At 45.5% G+C, this 21,040-nt stretch overlaps 2 protein-coding genes across 2 annotated transcripts in view; both read left to right on the top strand.

Annotated features, from left to right (window-relative positions):
* Nucleotides 1-801, top strand: part of LOC110172482 (tight junction protein ZO-2-like) — a 53,401-nt gene extending 52,600 nt beyond the window's left edge. Inside the window, exons 21-22 of the mRNA XM_055161331.1 lie at nt 94-513; nt 712-801. Of these exons, the coding sequence (XP_055017306.1) occupies nt 94-513; nt 712-801 (510 nt within the window). The remainder of the gene's footprint in view (nt 1-93; nt 514-711) is intronic.
* Nucleotides 802-6,828: 6,027 nt separating this feature from the next.
* On the top strand, nt 6,829-20,402 carry fam189a2 (family with sequence similarity 189 member A2). The gene is made up of 11 exons (XM_020938366.2): nt 6,829-7,346; nt 7,833-7,889; nt 8,232-8,342; nt 9,565-9,678; nt 10,339-10,446; nt 11,487-11,617; nt 12,825-12,954; nt 13,284-13,326; nt 19,334-19,495; nt 19,652-19,965; nt 20,053-20,402. Exons 1-11 carry the CDS (start codon nt 7,074-7,076, stop codon nt 20,284-20,286), a joined length of 1,677 nt encoding a protein of 558 aa, XP_020794025.1. The 5' UTR covers nt 6,829-7,073; the 3' UTR covers nt 20,287-20,402.
* Nucleotides 20,403-21,040: the final 638 nt, after the last annotated feature.

The raw sequence follows: 21,040 nt of genomic DNA, 5'->3' as shown, positions 1-21,040 counted from the left end.
CACTAATATTTAATCAAGATTTATTAAACCTAATTGAAAAAGTTGAAAAAAGCAAGCAGGCCTTCAACTTGTTGCACCTCTTTTGTCCTGCAGGCGGCACTGCTCTCAGGGCGTCCCCTTCAGCACCATCCCCCTCCCCCCAGCTATGACTCCCCGTCTAGCAGCAGCCCGTCCAGCAGCACCGAGCCCCAGACGCACACTGCCTACGGTCCCCCACCACCTCTGCCCCCCACCGTGTTCTGCAGCTCCTTCAGGACACCACCACAGCCCCAGGCAAGACCACCCCCAGGACCCCTGGCAGGACCCCGGGCAGGACCCCAGGCAGGACCCCAGACTGCCCCATCCACAGAGACGACCCCGCCCCCTGCCACACTGGAGGGGCTGGAGGACGACAGCTCAGACGTAGACCCCTCCACCCGCTCATTCCAGGGGAAGATCCGAGCGTTTGAGAAGATGGACCACATGGCCCGAGCTCAGAGGCTGCTCCAGCTGCAGGAGGCGCACAGGGCTCGGGTGAGGCTTACACCTACACTACACACCTGCACAATACATCTGTACAGGGGCAACACAAAAGTTGCTCAAACACATGCGAGAAAATGGGGTACATGCCCTTTAAGGGCTGCTCAGTGGTTCCAGGTGAATATCAATAGCTGATGTATAACACAGTTCTTTTGGTTGGGGAAAGTGACTTCAAATAATGCCATTTTGCAGCAGGAGATCGCTCAGAAACACCCAGATATCTACGCCGTTCCTCTAAAGACACCCAAACTGGACCACAGTCGCCCACAGCCCATCGGGTAGGCCCCTCTTCCACACACACCCACACCCACACGCACACGCACACACACACACACACACACACACACAAACAAACACAGTGTGAATGTCTCCGCCCGAACACTCATAAACACACAAGAGGGTGGCTTGAGGACCCCGCATCCTGTAGTGGGCCCTGTGTTCAGCACCCAGCACCGTGGCACTCCATTGGCATTTACAAGACGACACCAGAATTGGCAGGTCCACCACTGGTGCTCTGTGCTTTTCACAGATGAGAGCAGATTCACCCTGAGCACATGTAATTGCAGAATTGAGTTGAGCAGCATTTTGGCTCAGCCCTCCACAATATTTTCTGTTTCTAATTGGGCCTATGGAAAATAGAATTGCCCATTCCTGACCTGGAGGATGAAGGGATTGATACAATTTAATGGCCCTCACAATCATCTGACTTAAACCCGACAGAACACCTCTGGGACATTATGTCTGGGTCCATCATACGCCACCAGGTTGCTCCTCAGACTCTACTGGAGCTCAGTGATGCCCTTATACAGATCTGGGAGGACATCCTACAAGACTCCATCTGTCGTCTCATTAGGAGCGAGCCACAATCTTATCAGACATGCACAGAAGCACGGGCCACACAAGATACTGAGAAGCAGTTTGAGTTGCAGAAATAAAATTTTGGCAAAATGGACAAGTCTGCACATCATTATTTCACTTTGAGTTTCAGGGTGTCTATAAAATGAAACCCTCTGCAGGCTTAAAAACATTTAATTTCCGTTAAAAGAGGTGCCACCTTTTGTTTTGAAGACATTGCTCTGCTTAAATTTGAATAAATATCCAGCATTTTTTTCATATTGAGATCTGATGTGTTTTCTAAGTGTTCCTTTAATTTTTTGAGCAGTATATGTTCAGTTCTTGCCCACTGACTCAGGAGCCCTCTTTACCCTCTGAGTTCGATGCCTGTGTTCTGACATGTGCCTCTCCTACATAGGTCCAGTACAGCGCTCTCCTCTGGATCACAGGAAGGAGCTGTCTTCTGTCCAGGCCCAGGGTCAGCGGTGGAGGGGGTGGAGCAGCAATAACCAATATGTGCACATACGACCAGGAGAGAGGAGATGTTCATCACGGTGTGATCCAGAGGTCCAGTGGTTTTTAGGTCTGAAGTCCTCAGGGCATCAAGTCTGAAAACTTAAGCTGAGACAGACAGAAGCCATGTGATCTTAACAATAACTCCAATGCAGGCAGCATCAGACTGAAGGAAAACTGTATTCTGTGTTTAAAGAGGAACAGAAAACACCATCCTAGAGGCCATGAAGTTTGAAGAGCAGATCACAGATTAAGATGAATTCAAAAGACTATTCACTACAGTTGATTTAACATGGACATGTTTCTTGATATCTTACCTTGTATCTATTTGATATTTGGATTTCTGTTAACTTTGTCATCAGTTAAAACAACTAGAAATTTATCTTCATGATCCTTTTCGATTTCGACTCCATCTATTTGTAATTGCACTTTTGCATCCTTTAACAGTTTCCAAATAACATAAATTTCATTTTTCCAAGGTGTAAGAGAATTTAAGTAATTTATCTTCCATCTTCTTCCATCTTCTATCTCAGTTTAACATTGACATAAAAGCTATATTTACACCATGATGTTCCCTTGGCACACCATTGGCATAACAGTATTTAAATTGTGGCATATTGCTGCATAACCGGTGTCTACTGTCCTTCAGAGTCTCACCACTTGCTTTAAAAACCTCCTCCTCAGCAAGCACAGTCAAAGGGGCTTGAACACTCAAAGATCACACTATGTTCTCTTTTGAAATCATACTATGTTGACTTTTCAAATCACCCTGAGCCTTATTATTGATGGTAAATAAACTTCTCCTGTGTAAGACGTCCAGTGGGTCTTCACCCTTTCTTGGACAAGCTGAAAACTTCGACAATACAAGGTTTAAAGCGAAATTATTCATGACACACCAACCGTTTATCTTAGTCATTTCTTTTATAATTTCAACTATAATTTCATCTGTGTTTTCCCCAAAATAGAAACTATTTGTGTCGTCCACAAATGACACCATGGTCATTGATTCTGATACATTTCCATTGTCATTTCTAAACAAAAGTCATTTTGGTCGCAATACAATCTGCAGTACCCCATAAACAATATCCACGCTGAACTCGTCCTTGTCTCTAGAGTTGTAAGCCCGACTGTATCCTCACAGTTGATGTAATCTGTTACACAGTCCACCATGCTGTCGATGTGGTCCCCATGGGGTTGGCAGAGCACATGTAGTCTCAAAGCAGTCCTGAAGGGCATGACTGGCTTCCTGTATTGGCTGCCTCTTCACTGCAGGGACATACTGAGGAGTTTATTCACTGAGGGAGGGATGTAAACTCCAATGAAGAGGACAGAAGTAAATTCCCTTGGACACATTACCAAAGCCAAAAGTTCAGTGTTTGATGAACAGATACGCTCCTGCTCCTTCACAATAATATGGCCTGGGAAGTTTGTATGAAGCCAGGTCTCTATGAAGCACGATACAACACTACCGCTCAAAAGTTTTAAAACACCACAGTTTTTCCAGTTTTTTACTGTTTACTGTTGATCAAAACATATTCTAAACTTTTGATTCACCAGTGTTTCCACCTTTGGCAGATATAACAGCTGAACACGCTTGTGATATTCTTTTTACAATAGAAATCTTCTTCAGAAAATTCTTCCCAAGTCTGTTGCAGAAGTTCACATAAATGTGTGGCTCTTGTAGGTTGCTTCACTCTTCTGTCCAGTTCATCCCAAACCAGCTCCATGGGGTTTAAATCTGGACACTGTGCTGGCTGTTCCATGTTTTCAAGCTTTACCATCTTGTTCTTTTTTCCTGAGGTAGTTTTGGCAGAGCTTGGACTTGTGTTTTGTTCTTTTATGTTTTTTTAACCTCTGTCTGTTCAGTTCTTACCTTTGTACCATTTCAAGCTCTTCATTGGACTTGCACAACTTGAACTGCAAAAAATAACTAAAAAAACTCCTTTAACAAACTCGCCTTCATACAGTGTAGAAAGCAGGAGTTTGAAGTATCTTAAGCAGTGATGCCACTAACACGCTACTTAGTAACACGTTACTGTAGTCTGACTACTTTTTCCAGTAACGAGTATTCTAACACAGTGCTATTTCCAAACCAGTAGTCAGATTTAAGTTACTTATCTAATACAGTGTGTGTTACTATTTTTGTGTTTCAGGGCGACGTAAGTTATTTATTTATTTGTATTTTTTGGCAACGTGGGTTATGTGACCCCAAAGATCGTATAAATCGTCTCTGGTGACACCAGATTTTACGTCATCTCTGCTCCTCCACGAGTCAGATGTAACAGAAGGGAGAGAGGTACGACTTCTGCAGCTAGAAATACAAACATTATTTTGATTTGATTTCAGCTGAGGATGGCAACAGAAAGGTTTGTTGTTCACTCTGTGCTGGAGACAAAGTGTTGTCTGCTTCAAGAAGGGGGGAGATCAGCCGCTGCTGAAAGTAACTAATAAAGTAACTTGTAATCTAACTTAGTTACTTTTAAAAGCAAGTAGTCAGTAACTTAACTAAGATACTTTTTAAAGAAGTAATCAGTAGTCAGTAGTCAGATTACTATTTCAAAGTAACTATGGCAACACTGGTCTTAAGTAAAGGCCTGGGCAGAAGAACCAGATGAGAATCAACCTCCAGTCATGACTAACATTAGACGTGTACTCCAGCCTACACGACCACGACCCTCCTGTACTGGACACAAACTAGTTCACATCTGCAGTGTCACATGGAGCTTGCCTTGTGTGTCTAGGCTCCATGCCCGGTGTCTAGGCTCCTCCTTCTCTGTCCAGCCTTCACTCCTCTCCAGTGTCTTGCATCCTCCCCCAGTTTGTACAGCCCTTTCCCTTAACCTGACCCAGACCTACAACAAGGCAAGAACAAAGCAGTCAATCAGAGGCTGTGCTTCCCCAGTGTCCAGGTGCCTCCCTCAGAGTTTAGCCTCCTACCCCAGTGTCTGTCCTCATTTTCTGTCCTTACAATTATATTGATTTCACACTTTAAACATTTGTCACGGTGAGGAACAGGAGGACACTGGACAAACTGCTCTCCATCATGGACACTCCTGCTCCCCCACTGCACCAGACTATAGAGGGACAGATAATACTCCCTACAACTGTACAATAACTCACCTACTGCACCAGACTATAGAGGGACAGAGGAGTTCATTCTCCAACAGGCTCCTACAGCTCCACTCAAACAGTGTGAGATACAGGACTACATTCAGACTATAATACTCCCTACAACTGTACAGAAACTCACCATCATGTAACAGATAATACTCCCTACAATTGTACAACAACTCACCTGTATGTAACAGATAATACTCCCTACAACTGTACAACAACTCACCATCATGTAACAGGTAATACTCCCTACAACTGTACAACAACTCATCATCATGTAACAGATAATACTCCCTAAATTGTGAGGACTGTGAGGCTATGTCCTGTCAATCATCATATCATCTTTGCACATTTTCCTTATGACCTCTTGTCTAGTAGCTGATATATTTTTATTACAAATTTTTCTATTTCCTTTTTACTTGTACATTTACATTTATATAATTATGTCTTATTTGACATCTGTTTTTTTTATGTTTTTTGATACTTGTTTTGAATGTATTATTACCATTTATACTTTTTCTCTTTGCCATTATAATACAGTGTGATGTCTCAGTCTCAGTCTAAGTCTTAGATCAGAGTCTAAGTCTAGATCAGACGTTATCTTCAGAGGTTCTCTGATGACTCTGTGGTGGCAGGGAGTATCAGAGATGGACAGGAGCTGAAGCACATGACACCGATGACAAATTTTGTACAGTGGTCCCAGTCAAACCTTGCCACGCTGGTGCCACCTAGTGCCTCCACTCACTTTCATTTCTCTCCAGCGTCTGTCTGGGTCCCTTTGTGATACAGCACAACAGTATCCACAGAGGTCCAGATGGATGTAGATGAAGCCATACTTTCTGTGTTGGCAACAATTCCTGAGATTGAGGATTTAAAGCCAGAACAAAGAGAATGTTTGGTGAATTTTATCAAGGAAAATGTTATTGCCCTTCCTCCTACGGGATTTGGAGCATTACATACGTCACGACCAAACAGCAGTGAGTGGTTAAATAAAAAAAAGTACCCACCTACCGTCAAGTGAATGAATCCTAATGCTGCGATGTCAGACGGTTTCCACGAAGTGAAACTGGCTGATGAATCACGCTAAGTCAAACCATCTAGAACAAGACCAAAGATCTGGTGATAGACCAGGTGGAAGAAGATACCAGTTTAGCCCATATCTGTCCAAGTATGTTGGCATCCATGAGAACAACAGACTGCACTAGAAAGACAACAGTAATGCTGTGTACAAGAAGAGCATGAGTAGACTCTACTTCCTGAGAAAGCTCAGGTCTTTCAACATGTGCAGCAAGTTAATGGAGATCTTCTACCAGTCTGCTGCTCACCCACTCAGCCAGACTACAGAAGGACAGAGGACACCGGACCAGACTAGAGAAGGACAGAGGACACTGGACAGGTTATAGACTCTATAAGCCCGAGGGACAGAGGAGCTCATTCCAGGCTACATCACCTGACATACTCTGTGCACCTTCATGTCTTAGATGTCATACTAGACCAGCTCTTGGACACAGGACAGCACTGATGTATTTTAGTTGTACTTGTATTTAAATTGTATTCTTCTTGTACATACACATTTGTGCCGTATTCAACACTATATATTATCAGTACTACTGATCAGTGATTCTCTTTGTTATGACATTGTAATGTGTCCAAGTATTCCCTTGTGGATCACTGAAACGTCCAGACAGCTTCTTGGGTGTAATGTCTTACAATTTGCGTAATCTTGTTTTGTAAGTAACAATACTCTTACTTGAGTAGAGCTGGGCTAGCCTACTCCACCCACTCTGCCCACGGGACATCCCAGATGGATGAGTGCGCGCACAGACACATCGGCTCAGCGCCTCACGGATCATCTGTCGTGTTTTCGGCTTTGACTGTAGGCCTTAAGTAGGCTATTTTGTGCTGTTTACATCTGAGGGCACATGGCTGCAGCCCCTCCCCCTTCCGGGCTCTTCCAGACCAAGCCAAAATATGTGTAAGTCTATCCGGAGCCGTGCCTTGAGCGGACGGCCTGTGCTATTTAAAAGTGCGCTCATGGGGCAGGGGGCCTCGCGGTACCGCTGCTGACGGAGGGTCCTAGCCCGCTGTTTCTCATGTCTTTGCCGGTTGTGCTCCCGGGCTCGTGTTGTCCTGCTGTCGGCTCCTCACACGTCGAGTCCTCGCACAGACAGCGGCCCCGGAGCTTGTGGTGTTCGCGCGCGGATGGCGCGGCCTCGTCACGGCCGCTGCCCGGGCGACCGCTGCTGTCCCTGGGCTTGTTGCAGCTGCTGCTCGGCGGTTCTATGGTTGCATTGTCCTACGGAGCTCTGTCCCTGAGCAGTTCCGCTCCCGTACGAAACTCCTGCCCGTTCTGGGCCGGCTCCTCGGTAAGTGACCCCAGTTTACTCAAAGAGCAGCCCGCGTATGGAGACCGAGCACAAAAGTTCTCTGAAAAGTTCGAAATGGTCGGCTCCTTGTCGCATTAAGCAGAGCTCCGCTGTGAGAGTTGAGTACAAGGCCTGTGCAGTGTCAGGGCAGAACAGACCTGCAGGCTACTACACATCTGGGGCCAGAGGGAGGCTATGTAAAGTACAACAGGAACTATCTTCTACAAGTAGGTCTTCATTTGCCCCTAGCCCTACACGAGACCTCCACTAGATAAACTTGTTTAAATTTAATTACATGAACCTGAACGATGAAGCAAAGTATGAAAAGGCTCCACACATACAGGCTGTGACACACAAACGTCATCTTCAGACCTGGTGGGTGGAGCTCATTTCTCACAGAATTTCTTATCAATCAGTAATAAATCCACTGTTGGACATGGACTCACTGTGGCCAGTGGTCACCTCTGAGCTGTGCTGTGTCTGCAGGTCATCCTGTCCGGCATCGTGGGGCTGCTCACCTGGAGAAGACCCATGCTGCTCATGGTAATGAAACTTAAGAGTGGACAGAGCTCACAGACACACTCTCATCTTTTTCTTTACTCTACTCACTTATTTATCTTATGAGTTATAATAAGAGGACATTCAAGACACGTGTTTCTGTCCACTGTGACTAATCCAACATTTGTGTTGTATGTGAAATCCTGTCTCCTCCTCTGTCCCCTGTCCCTGCTCCTGTCCCCTGTCTCATCCCCTGTCTCCTCTCCTGTCCCCGGTCTCCCTCGCATCCTCTGTTTCTCCTCCTGTCCTCTGTCTCCTTCCCTGTCCTCTATCTGCTCTCCTGTCCTCTGTCCCCTAATATCTCTGTGTCCTCTCCTGTCCTCTTAGGTCAACATGTTTGTGCTCCTGTCAGTGGTGTGTGTCCTCCTCAGTCTGGCTGGCTTCGTCCTGTGCTGTCAGGGAGCTCAAATGGTGTCCAACATGAGCAGCTGCCAGCAGGTCAGTCCTCCTCTGTCATCGGGGAACATGATTGTTAGGCAGAACATGGTGGGCTGGTAGAACATTAAGGTAGTATAGGTACTCTTATTGTCCCTGTAGGTAAATTAGGTATTTTCTGCATTTGACCCATCCTTCAGTGCCCTGTGCAGTGCTCAGGGCTGGGTCAGGACTCAAGGTCTAATCATGCACCACATGCTGTGTGCATGTGGTGCATGATTTGGGTTGATAGGGGAAACCAGAGTGCCCTGAGGAAACCCACACAGACACAGAGAAACTCCACACAGAAAGGCTTGGATGACCCAGGAATCAAACACAGAACCTTCTTGTTGTGAAGCGTGAGTGCTAGCCACTCGGCCACCATGGTCACTGGTTAGATTCGAACATAGTGGTCAGGTAGAACATGGTGGTCAGTAGTGATGCACATGTAAGCTTTTTTCTGACCTGCCCCGCTCGAACCGAGATAAAATCGAATCTAACCCACCCAACCTGAAAAAAATGAGTTCAAATATCAAATATTGGGGCCCAGTCTGAACCTGTGCACATTAAAACTAATGTGTTGTCACCACTGCAGCTGGCCATCGTATCTCTGGAGACACTTTTACTATTTATGTTGAAGTGTACTGTATAGGACCTGTTGTAATGACCAGTGCACTCACAGGATGTAGTGCACAAAGAAGCTTTTAGTGGTGTTTGGGACTAAAGCGTCGAGCGAAGAGCACCTGACCTGGGTACATGCTCTGGTCTCTGTCCAGGTGAGGGGCTTTGTTTTTGCACCGTGTCGGCGTCTATGACTCGTGACCTGCCTCTTTCACATTGAAGCATCATTTGTGTAGTTCCAATGCATAGCTATAAAACTATTCATAATGCTTGTCTTCCTTGCGCACAGGACACATGCGCCTTTTTCACGTCTCGGCGTTAACTCCATAAGGGCTAAAGGTGTCCTCTTTGTGCAGATGTGCAAATACAAAAGTCCCGTGCCCTCATTTGTTCATCAGAGCTACAGAACTTTAAGTTCTGAACTTTAAATGAGACTATGATGGGACCCGACCCACCTGCACCCACTTTACTTCTTCTCATTGAGTTATCCAACCTGCACAAACCGGGTCACGGGTTGACCCGCACATCACTACAGGTAGAACATAATGGTCAGGTTGAACATGGTGGTCAGGTCACTGATCATTGATGATCGAGCAGCTTGTTGGCCTTCTGTGCTGTGTTGCAGGTGGGGGACATGTGCTACTGCTGCCTGCTGGCACGGACCTCCAAATGCCCAGAGGACAAGTTGCTGGAGCTGCAGCCAGCACATTCCTGCACCACCATGAAGATCCTGCTCAAGGTGGGCCTCATACACAACATCTGAACTTCTGAACCTGTCCCTCCTCTAACTCTCCTCCATCCTCCTCCGTCCTCCTCTGTCCCTCCTCTGTCCCTCCTCTGTCCTCTTCTGTCCTCCTCTTGTCCCTCCTCTTTCGTCCACTGTCCCTCCTCCATCCTCCTCTGTCCCTCCTCTGTCCTCCTCTGTCCCTCCTCCATCCTCCTCTGTCCCTCCTCTAACCCTCCTCTTGTCCCTCCTCTGTCCTCCTCTTGTCCCTCCTCTGTCCTCCTCTTGTCCCTCCTCTTTCGTCCTCTGTCCCTCCTCCATCCTCCTCTGACCCTCCTCTGTCCCTCCTCTAACCCTCCTCTTGTCCCTCCTCTATCCCTCCTCTGACCCTCCTCTGACCCTCCTCTGTCCCTCCTCTAACCCTCCTCTTGTCCCTCCTCTTTCGTCCACTGTCCCTCCTCCATCCTCCTCTGACCCTCCTCTGTCCCTCCTCTGTCCTCCTCTGTCCCTCCTCCATCCTCCTCTGTCCCTCCTCTAACCCTCCTCTTGTCCCTCCTCTGTCCTCCTCTTGTCCCTCCTCTTTCGTCCTCTGTCCCTCCTCTGACCCTCTTCTGACCCTCCTCTGTCCTTCCTCTGACCTTCCTTTCCTCTGACCCTGTCCTTTGTGTTTTGTAGAAGATGATGTTTGCGTTGTGTGCACTCAATGCTCTGACCACAGCTGTGTGTCTGATGGCGGCTGCTCTAAGATACCTGCGCCTCTTCAGCACGAGGACATCCTGCCTGGTACCTGCACACACACGCCCATGCACATGCACACATATGTACACACACATATACGGACACACACATACACACATTGGGATGATTATTATTATTACATTATTTATGTAATAACTTACCCAAATTGTGTATTGTCCATTAAAAATGAGCCTCACATAAGTCTTTCATTTGAGTTAATCTTCTAACCGTAACCTAAACTCTAAGCACAACCTGCTGACCCACATCTGAACTTTAAACCATGTTGCTGTATCTAATAATAAAGGATTTATGTCATGGACCTGATTTGTGTCCCCATGTGTACAGATTTCAATCCCCGCAATGTGATAAATCCCTGCCCACCAAACACACACACACACACACACACGCACGCACGCACGCACACACACACACACACACACACACACACACACACACACACACACACACACACACACACACACACACACACACACACACACAGTGACTTTTCAGCAGGAACATCAACACTTAAAGTGTAAAGGAGTATTATGCAACTCAGTCCTTATCAAAACATGTCTGAAGAGGTTTTACTTGGCATGTTTAAGTATTTTAGCAGAGTCTTCTGGGCCCCTATTTGAACCCTACTTACAGTCATCGATATGCATCTGTACAAGGCTCTGCCCACAAGCCAACATCACCCATGCCCCCACATGACAATTCTCTATAAATATACAAAAACATGATACAAAACAGTACACCGCAACTTGACAAATCTGATGCGATGTGCAGTTGTTTCATTAGTGGCTGTTGTTATAGTGCTCTGAAGGGGGAGTGACTTAGCTAAGGGAGGGGAGAACATCAAAAACAATAGTGAAATTTATAAAACATTTTAATATGTTGTTCTGAGCAAGTATAGAATTTTCAAAACAATAAACAGTACCATGGTGATGTAAACATGTGATGTGTTACACAGAAGTGTAATAGCGTCTCTTGTACCTACCTACTGGTTCACTGGATGTAGATAGAGTTTGTGTAGCTCCATGTTCACGTGTCTCTGATGTCACTGGTGTTGTGTGCTCTGATAGGATGAACCCAGACACCCAGCGGAGGGGGAGGTGCCTACTCTGGAGCCTGACCCGGATGAGTTTGTGCCCCCAGCCCCACCCCCTTCTTACTTCTCCACCTTCTACTCCTACACCCCGCAGCTGGCCCGACGGTACGCTGAGGCCACATGACATTAGTAAATCTACAGAGATGGTTCTGTGTTTAAAGCATCTGAGTGTGCACACAAAAGCCCACCTACTCCTCCTATTGGTAAGCCTCTGCATGAGTGACAGGTGGGTTTCAGTGTGGACTCTCAGATGAAGCAGATGGCTTTAATGCAATACAAAGTGAAAGAGCATTCTGGTCATTTCAAATGAAGAAAATATGACAAAGCCTCAAGGAAAACCAGTCACCCCTGCCTGCTGTCATCTGCTTAACCATCTTTTATTCAATTACATCTTAAAAACACATCCATTGGAATTTCAGGGTGAGGAGCTCAGTCACATGGGAGGAGCTCGGAGTAGAACCGCTGCTCCTCCCCGTCGAGAGGAGCCAGTTGAGGTGGCTCGGGCATCTGTTCCGGATGCCTCCTGGACGCCTCCCTCGGGAGGTGTTCCGGGCATGTCCCACCGGGAGGAGGCCCCGGGGAAGACCCAGGACACGCTGGAGGGACTATGTCTCTCGGCTGGCCTGGGAATGCCTTGGGGTCCTCCTGGAGGAGCTGGAGGACATGTCTGGGGTGAAGGAAGTATGGGAGTCCCTGCTTAGGCTGCTGCCCCCGCGACCCGGCCCCGGATAAGCGGACGAAAATGGATGGATGGAATTTCATGTAGAAAATCTACAACTGCTACAATTCCTATGACCTCTTTGTTTAGTGCTTCAGCTCTACTGATTATTTAAAGAACTGTTCCCATGTATCGGAGCAAAATGAGTCTTTCTCTAGTACAAATATAAGAAGCTCTCAAGGTCAAAATAAGTTTGGTGTGTGCGGTCTCCATCTAAATGTAAAACGTTTATTGTCAGGATATAATCAGGAAGTGTGCTTTAGCCTGCTATTTGTTGTTAGCAGTACATGATGTCAAAACTCCGCTCTGGTCTCTGAGAGTTGTGAAAAGGACTTATAAACACATTATCGTGAATATTTAGGATGTTCAGAATGCGTAAGATAAGTGAGGAAAAACTTTGGACTCTGCAAACTGTTTAAAATTGAACTAGTTCTGTTTTTCACTTTTTTAAGGCAATAACAATCATGTACAGCACCTTTAAATATGAATATATGAAACAAAACACATTTTATGTATCATTTTGATGACAAGACCATATTCTACGTGTAAAAAAGAAGATTTGTACCTGACCCAAAGCTAACTGTTTGTGTGCAGTGTGCTCAGAGATGGTGTCATCCCTCTGCCTCACATCTACGGCGCTCGCATCAAGGGCGTGGAGGTCTTCTGCCCACTGGACCCTCCCCCTCCATACGAGGAAGTGGCAGGAGGCGGGGCTTCAGCTCAGGTGGGTGGAGTCTGCTGGGACACTTCCTATCTGTTCTCATGGTGTTCTAGGGCCAAGTCTCAGTTATGTTTCCTAGCCTCCTGACCTTTTTGACCCCACAGTGTTAAAGGCTGGTGGTTTCCTATTGGCTCTTCCAGGTTAGTAGCAGTGACTTGCAGGTGAGGAGTTGAGGAGGCAGAACTGAGTCACTGCAGATTATTTTCTAAGGCCGTACAAACAAGGACTCAGACTTTGTAAACACAGATATTATTATTGTGTTGGTTATAACAGCTCTTAATATACAATATAGAACTGTGTGTGTGTGTGTGTGTGTGCGTGTGTGTGTGCAGGAGCCTGACTCCAGGAGCCCAGGGGCCACCTCGTCAGCTGATCGTGAGTACAGAGAAACAAATGCATGAGTTCTGTATTATACATTGTTATAACATTCCCTCATCAAAAAACATGCCATGTTTGAGTAATTTTGCAATCTCTCTGAGGCTCTATTCAAACCCTCCTTACAGTTAGTTGTAAAATTCTGTGCCAGGCTCCAACCACAAGCCTATGTCACCTATACTCTCACATGACAATTCTCCAGAAATATACAAAAACATGATACAAAACTATACACAGCAACTTGACAAACCTGATGCTTTGTGCAGTAGTTTCATTTGTTTCATTAGTAGCATGCACACTGATTGTGTTGTGACAGTGCTCTGAAGGGGGAGTGACTTAAAGGGGGGAGCAAAGGGATGGGAGACTTGGAGCATCATGAATGAAACTAAAATTTATGAAACAAGTTCATACATTGTTTTTGGTGAATACAGCATTTTCAAAAAGATAAAAGGCAACATGTTGATGTAAATATGTGACGTGTTAACAGTTCATACCCCATAGAAGAGTAATACCCCTCTTTAAATATGAGCTGTACATTCTTTATTAAAATGTATTCAGTATGGACCTAGTAATTACACTGGACAAATGATGCATTGTTTCAAATGTTATAGCATAAAATTCTAATTTTCAGCACCCGTTCACAGGAGTACTACCATAGTTTTTACAAATGTGAAGAACTGTTTGACCCACAAAAAGGACTGGAATTGGAGAATCGCTCTTATTTAAAGGTCTTATATTGCACAAAATGTAGTCTTTAACCTTACGCCACATTATAATGTCGTTACCTCCTCTAAAAAACCTGGAGTTGTGTTTTGTTTCATTCAGCCTTGTTTGAGTAACTCTTTATTATTCGTCTGTCTATATCTCCAAATCTCAAAATGCTCTGTTCCACCTCATGATGTTGATGTCATGTAGTGATAGTTTTCAAGTTTTTTTTTAACCCTTTACCTTTAGTTTAGAGATGACAAAATCACAACCTGAGCGCCTGAGAGAGTAGCAGCAGGGTCACAGCAGCACTTGAAAATTTCCTGAAAACCGCTACCTTTTTAAGTTGTTTCAGTTTACACTTTACACAATTTCCACTAAGATTTTCTTTTTCTTTTCTTTTTTTTTTTTTTTTACTTTATTCATCCAATTAAACAAAATCATCATGGGTGGTGTAATTGGTGTTTTGGTGAACGAAGGGTGGTGAATTCCTGGCCATATCACTGTGAAGGATTGTATCTGTTCATTCACTGAACTTTTGGCTTTGGGAATGTGTCCATGTTATTTACCAAGGGAATTTACTTGTGTCCTTTTCATTGGAGTTTACATCCCTCCCTCAGTGGATGAAGATGCTGCCTGTGACAGGACACACACTCTGGTCACTGAAGCTCTACTTCTGGTTTCTGGTGATTTCAGCCATGTTTCCTTGGACAGTGTTTTGCCCACACTTCATCAGTATGTGCACTGTAAAACTCAGGACAATAAAACTCTGGACCTGCTGTGTGCCAATTCTAAGGAGGCATCAGTGCCACTGCCCTGCCCCCTGGACGATCAGACCACAATCTTGTATGTCTCAGTATGTCCCTGCAGTGAAGAGGCAGACTGTCACATTAGCACCGTAAGGAAATGGAGTCAGGAAGCCAGTCATGCCCTTCAGGAGACTACAGACTGGGATGTGCTCTGCCAGCCTATGGGGACACCATCGACAGCATGGTGGACTGTATAACGGATTACATCGACTTCTGGATTACCAGCCAGCTGAAGGATCTCCTCAACAACAAGAAGTAGGTCTTCAACTCTGGTAAGAACGACGAGGTGAAGAGGATACAGCTGAAGGTCCAGCTCAGGCAGAGTCAAGAAGCCTACGGGAAGATGTTGGAGGCAAAACTTTAATAAAACAACACCAGAGATGTTTGGAAGGGGTTGAAGGTCGTCACGGCTTTCAACACCAAAACTAAGCAGCAGGACAAAAGCCCAGACAGGTCAAATCTACTCATTTTCCATTTTAATAATTTTTCATCTCCTGGCACTTCGGTCTCTTCACCTGCCAGACGCCCAATCCACATCTACCCCCACCCCATTTGGACTTCATGACTTCAGACCAGCTGCTTTGACGTCTCATGTCATGAAAGTGTTTGAGAGACTTGTTCTGGCTCAGCTCCACTGGTGGCACCATTCCTAGACCCTCTGCAATTTGGTTACCAGTCCCATATTAGTGTGAATGATGTGGTCATTTATCTTCTGCAGTGACCTCACTCTCACATGGATGGTGTTAAGGCCTCTATGAGAATATTGTTTTTCAATTTCTCCAGTGCCTTTAACATAGTCCAGCCCTTTCCGATGAGTGAGAAGCTGCTCAGGATGGTGTCAGCTCCTCCATTGTCACCAGGATTACTGAATACTTGTCCGGTAGGCGTCAGTATGTGCGACAGGGAACACCCTGTCTGATACCGTGGTCACAGTAATGTGCCCCCGAGGGTACAATCCTGTCTTCATTCGTGGTCATTCTGCACACCTCTGATTTCCAGTGCAGCTTCGGGTTCTGCCACCTGCAGAAGTTCCCTGATGACTCTGCAGTGGTTGGGTGTATCAGAGATGGACAGGAGCTGGGCTAAAGGACACTGTTTGCAAATTTTGTGGCGTGGTCCCAGGGAATCCTTCTGCTCTTGAAGGCTGACAAGACCAAGGAACTGGTGATTGACTTCAGAACAAAGAGGACATAAGTAGAGTCTATCACCATCCAGGGTTATGACGTGGAAATAGTGGACAGCTACAAGGACCTTGGTGTCCATGTGAATAACAAGCAGGACTGGACGGACAACAGTAATGCTGTGTACAAGAAGAGCATGAGTAGACCTGAAAAAGCTCAGGTCTGTCAACATGTGCAGTAAGCAGTGTTGGGGAGTAACGGATTACATGTACCGCTGTTACGTAATCAGAGTACAAATTATGAGTAACTGTATTCAGTTACAGTTACTGTTGCAATGAGTGGTAATTGGATTACAGTTACTTTGCTGAAATAAGTGGATTACAAGGCGGTATTTTCCTGTTTTCACATTTTGTGCTACCTCGCATTTATTAATTTTTTTATTTCGGTAATTTCACTCATTGCCTGAAGCCCAAACAGAACGCGCGCAGTAAGAGCGATGTAAACGTCATGTTAAAGTTGGCGGTGTCAGTCACACAGTGGAAGCAGCAGTGCATTGGTAAAAACGCATTTGTGTCTTGGAAATTCTTCTCCCGATGTGAGATATATATATAAAAAAAAACAAATATAAAATCGCCTACAACTTAAATGTGAAACTGGAGCTACTGGCACTGGTGAAAACAACCTGCATAGACTCATAATATCTGCACTACTGTCCTATAATGACCTGCCACATGAGGGGACACACACACACAAACACACACAAACAAACACACACAAACACCTTCATCATCGTCATCAACCTGAGAACCCGCGAACCACGTCTCCTTCCGTAGTTACAGCGCGGACACCGCCGCCTCGTGCGCCGCGTGTGGACCGTGTTTTCTCGCGTAAACCGCGCTTTCTCCTGTGCGCCTCTAAACCAGAACTAACACCAGGACTAAACCAGAACTAATCCAGGACTAAAACAGGATTAAAGCAGGACTAAACCAGGTCTAAACAACATGACACCTAACAGTAGGTTGACATAATTTAATGTGATCTCATATAAAAAATTATTTCTCTATCAATAATATTTTTTAATCTGGTGAAGGAAAGGCTTATCTTGTTACTGTCTTTTAACAGACAAAACCTCTTATATTAAGATATCGTGGTCTTTGTTTCTCTACAGCAAACAGTTGCTTATTCATGGAGACTTGGGCTCAGACAATTTGAAGACAACAAACAAGAATTTTCAGGATGTGGTTGCTACATTCATGTCGTTTAAAAAAACATGACAATATCAAGTAATCCAAAGTAATCAGATTACGTTACTCACTTTAAGTAATTTAATGGATTACGTTACAAACTACATTTTGGGGTGTGTAATCTGTAATCTGTAGGGGATTACATTTTAAAAGTAACCTTCCCAACACTGGCAGTAAGTTACTGAAGATCTTTTATCACTGTGTGGAGGCCAGTGCCCTGGACTTGGCTGTGGTCTACTGGGGGAGCAGCACCAGGAAAAGGGACATTGGGAGGATCGACAAAATGATCCATAAAGTTGGTCACTTGACCGTCTGTGAGCTGGAGACGTTTGTCACAGTGAAGAACACGAGGACACTGGACAAACTGCTCTCCATCAGGAACACTCTTGCTCCCCCACTGCACCAGACTATAGAGGGACAGATAATACTGCCTACAATTGTACAACAACTCACCCTTATGTAACAGATAAGCCTATATCCTGTTAATCATCATGTCATCATTTCCTTCTGACCTCTTGTATATAGCTGAGATATTTTTATTACTATTGTTCTTCGTGGGTTTCTTTTTATTATTATTTTTTTCGACCAAATGATCGTATTTTTGACCCCGTGAAAAGTCCCACACCCGGGTATCAGATCGACCGTAGTACCAAATTTGGGCATTAAATTCTATGCATGATTACAAGCAAAACAGTCTATTACGGACATGATGCATTTTTCACAGTTGGCCAGCAGGGGCACAAAGACTCCCCCAAAAATGATTTTAAAAATTATTACAGGGACAGGCTTAGTCCAAACATGCTGAAATTTGAATCACTAATGTGAGATTTTAGTCTGAATATAATACACTATAAAACATATGGAAAGTGAACACTATAGCGCCCCCTACCATACACATGAAACGTCAACAATATCAGATCTGTACCAAGTTCAGGGATTAAATCTATGCATGATCTATGCATCTATGCATTTTTCATGGTTGGCCAGCAGGGGCACAAAGTCTCCCCCAAAAAATTGTTAAAAAATGATTACACACACAGGCTTAGTCCGAACGTGCTGACATTTGAATCACTAATGCATGACATTGGTCTGATTATAACACACTATAAGTATATGAAAAATGAACACTATAGCGCCCCCTACCATAGACATTAATGTCATTATCGAACTTGTACTAAATTCAGGGATTAAATTCTATCCATGATTGTGAACAAAAATATATATTACGGATATTGGGCATCTTTCACCGTTGGCCAGTAGAGGCGCAATGACTCCTAAAAATATTTAAAGGTGGATTATGTAATTTTTGTAATGGACAAGCTGTTGACCTGGGCGGATGTTGGGAAGAGAGAATGGCAGGGTGGTCGCGAGTCCCCGGCGGTTGCGTGGGAGGGGAGTGTGCACCGAGGTGAGGGCCACTATCGCGAGCGGCTTTAATTTTCTATTTTATTTTTACTTGTAGATTTACATTTATATAATTATGCCTTATTTCACACTCGTCTCTTGCTATGGTGGTGGATAAGAAACAGAACAAAGCCATGGCGGTGGACACTGCAATGCCAAGCGATGGTAAGAAATGAGAGGAATACCAGGGGCTCAGGGAAGAGCTGGAGAAGGTCTGGAAGGTGAAGGCATCAGAGTCTACAGCAGATACCAGGAAAAACAACAGAACATCTCAGTCCAGAAAAGTGCACAACAGGAACAGCAAAGATACTGCGCAGAACTCTCAAGCTCCCAAAAGCTCCCTATAAAATATATCTATATCTATATCTATATCTATATCTATAGATAGATAGATAGATATGACATCACAAGGTGGAACAGAGTGTTTTCTGTTTGAGAGAAGAACTCAGCCTGTGTTAACGTGTTATGTGACTTAAATGAACACATGAGGACCATGAGGATGAGGAAACAAAGATCAGACAGTGTAATATGGGCCCTTTATATAAAGTAGTAAAAGTAAAAGTATCAGATGTATTAGAATCGAGCTGAGTTTAAATGTACAGGCTGCACACTGGATATACTTGTATATATACATGTTTAAAGTGAGTGGATGGGATAGTGGTTCTTGTGCAGATGGCAGCAGTATAAAACAGAAGCTTTAGTCTTATCTAATCTCTTTGCTCAGTGTCTTCAGAGGAGCCCAGAGGGATGGGACCCCTGGAGCTCCCCTCAGCCGGGCCCCTAGACCGGGCCCCAGAGCCATCTCCCTCATTGGCGTGTGTTCGGAGGAAGGCCAGGCTCTCCCGCAGCAGCAGTGACCCTGTACTGACAGAAGACCCATGTAAAGGTGAGGTGCTTTCCTCTGCCCACATATGAGGTTCTCACATGTGCTCTCCATATGTTCTTCTCACAGTGCTTCTCACAGTGCTCCTCGCAGTGCTCCTCACAGTGCTTCTCAAATCGCCCTGGCTCATGTGCCTGTGTGCTTGTGTGTTGTGTGCAGGGTGGAGCAGTGAGCCCCCCACTGTGCCCCACACTGTGGACTCCTCCACCCAGACATCACAGCCCATCTTACCCACTAAGGTAACTCTGCGACGAGGCTGTGGAACCCGAGCAGCTCCACGGCCCCGGCCCTCTTCCATGGTGGACTACCAGAGCTACAGGTACACCCAGCTGCTAGTGCAGAGGATCCTGGAGCAGCCGGCCCAGGGTCTGGCCCCAGAGCTGCAGGAGCTGGTGGACAGTATCCGCACTGTTCTGCGCTCTGACCAGGAGCACATGGAGGAGGCAGTGCGCTGTGCAGGCTTCATGGATCAGGTGGGACACAAGCGTCTGAACGTGTTACACTTACTGTATTATTATTCTGCCATATTCTCCTTTACTCACTCTGGTGCCGCGTTGCAGGTGCTGGTGGACTCAGAGAGGAGGTCCAGTGTGCAGCCTGTCCCCAGCACGTCCCAGACCTTCCCCCGGCCCCCCTCGCGCAGGACGGCCCTGCTCCACCTCCAGAGCTGTGGGGACCTCAGCTCTGTGGCCTGCCCCTCCCTGGACTCTCTGAAAAGGGGGGCCAAGAAAACAGGAGCATCCAGACCGGAGCGCCACAGCCTGGCCACGGTGTCCAGAGAGACAGCCCTCTGAGGGGCCTCTGTGTGACAGCACAGCAGAGCACAATCCAGATACAGCTATTTATTTATAATATTTGCAAACACGTGCAATAGTTTTGATAGTTATTGCACAATATGTATAGAACATTTTGCCCGTTTTTTATAGGCAATACAATTGTTATTTCTGAAATATTTCTATTTTATTTGGAATATAAATAAATGTGTCAAAAGTGATGGTAATCATTGCTTTTGTTCTTAAATGTCAGGTTCATGAGATACTGTGTGGCACTCGGAGAAGCTAATGTTAGCTGTGTGTGTGGGGAGTAGCTGCTCTGCGCTGCATACTGCACAGTTTCTATTATTTGGTGCATGTTTGGTGCACAGACGGCCCCACGGTGAGGGCTGCTTAAACCAGAGTGACTCCCAGGTTTCAGAGACTGCAGCCCCTCTGCTGTAGGGGGCAATACTTTACAACAGGGCAACAGCAGTAAAAAGGCCACAGCCCAGACCTACGTGACCCATTCTCTTCAGAAACATCATCGTCTAATGCACAACACCTTTCCACCACACGGTGGCACCCCACAGCCCCCTCAAACTGAAGCCTCCATATAAAATAGTTGTGATTGGCAGCAGCAGCCAGCAGAGGTCAGTGTGCAGTGATCTGTGTCTTTGGATAAGTGGTCGAAGGTCCGAGGCCCACAGCGGTCAGCGGCTTTATCACCACAGAATCAGACAGAACATGGAACATAACAGCATTAATATTCATAAAAAACAAAAACAGGATGCAC

This window comes from Boleophthalmus pectinirostris, unplaced genomic scaffold, assembly GCF_026225935.1.
Source record: "Boleophthalmus pectinirostris isolate CB_2022bp ecotype Guang Dong unplaced genomic scaffold, ASM2622593v1 HiC_scaffold_4, whole genome shotgun sequence".
Classification (NCBI taxonomy): domain Eukaryota; kingdom Metazoa; phylum Chordata; class Actinopteri; order Gobiiformes; family Gobiidae; genus Boleophthalmus; species Boleophthalmus pectinirostris.
The sequence above is the reverse complement of the archived record's forward strand: the minus strand, read 5'-3'. Positions and strand labels throughout refer to the sequence as shown.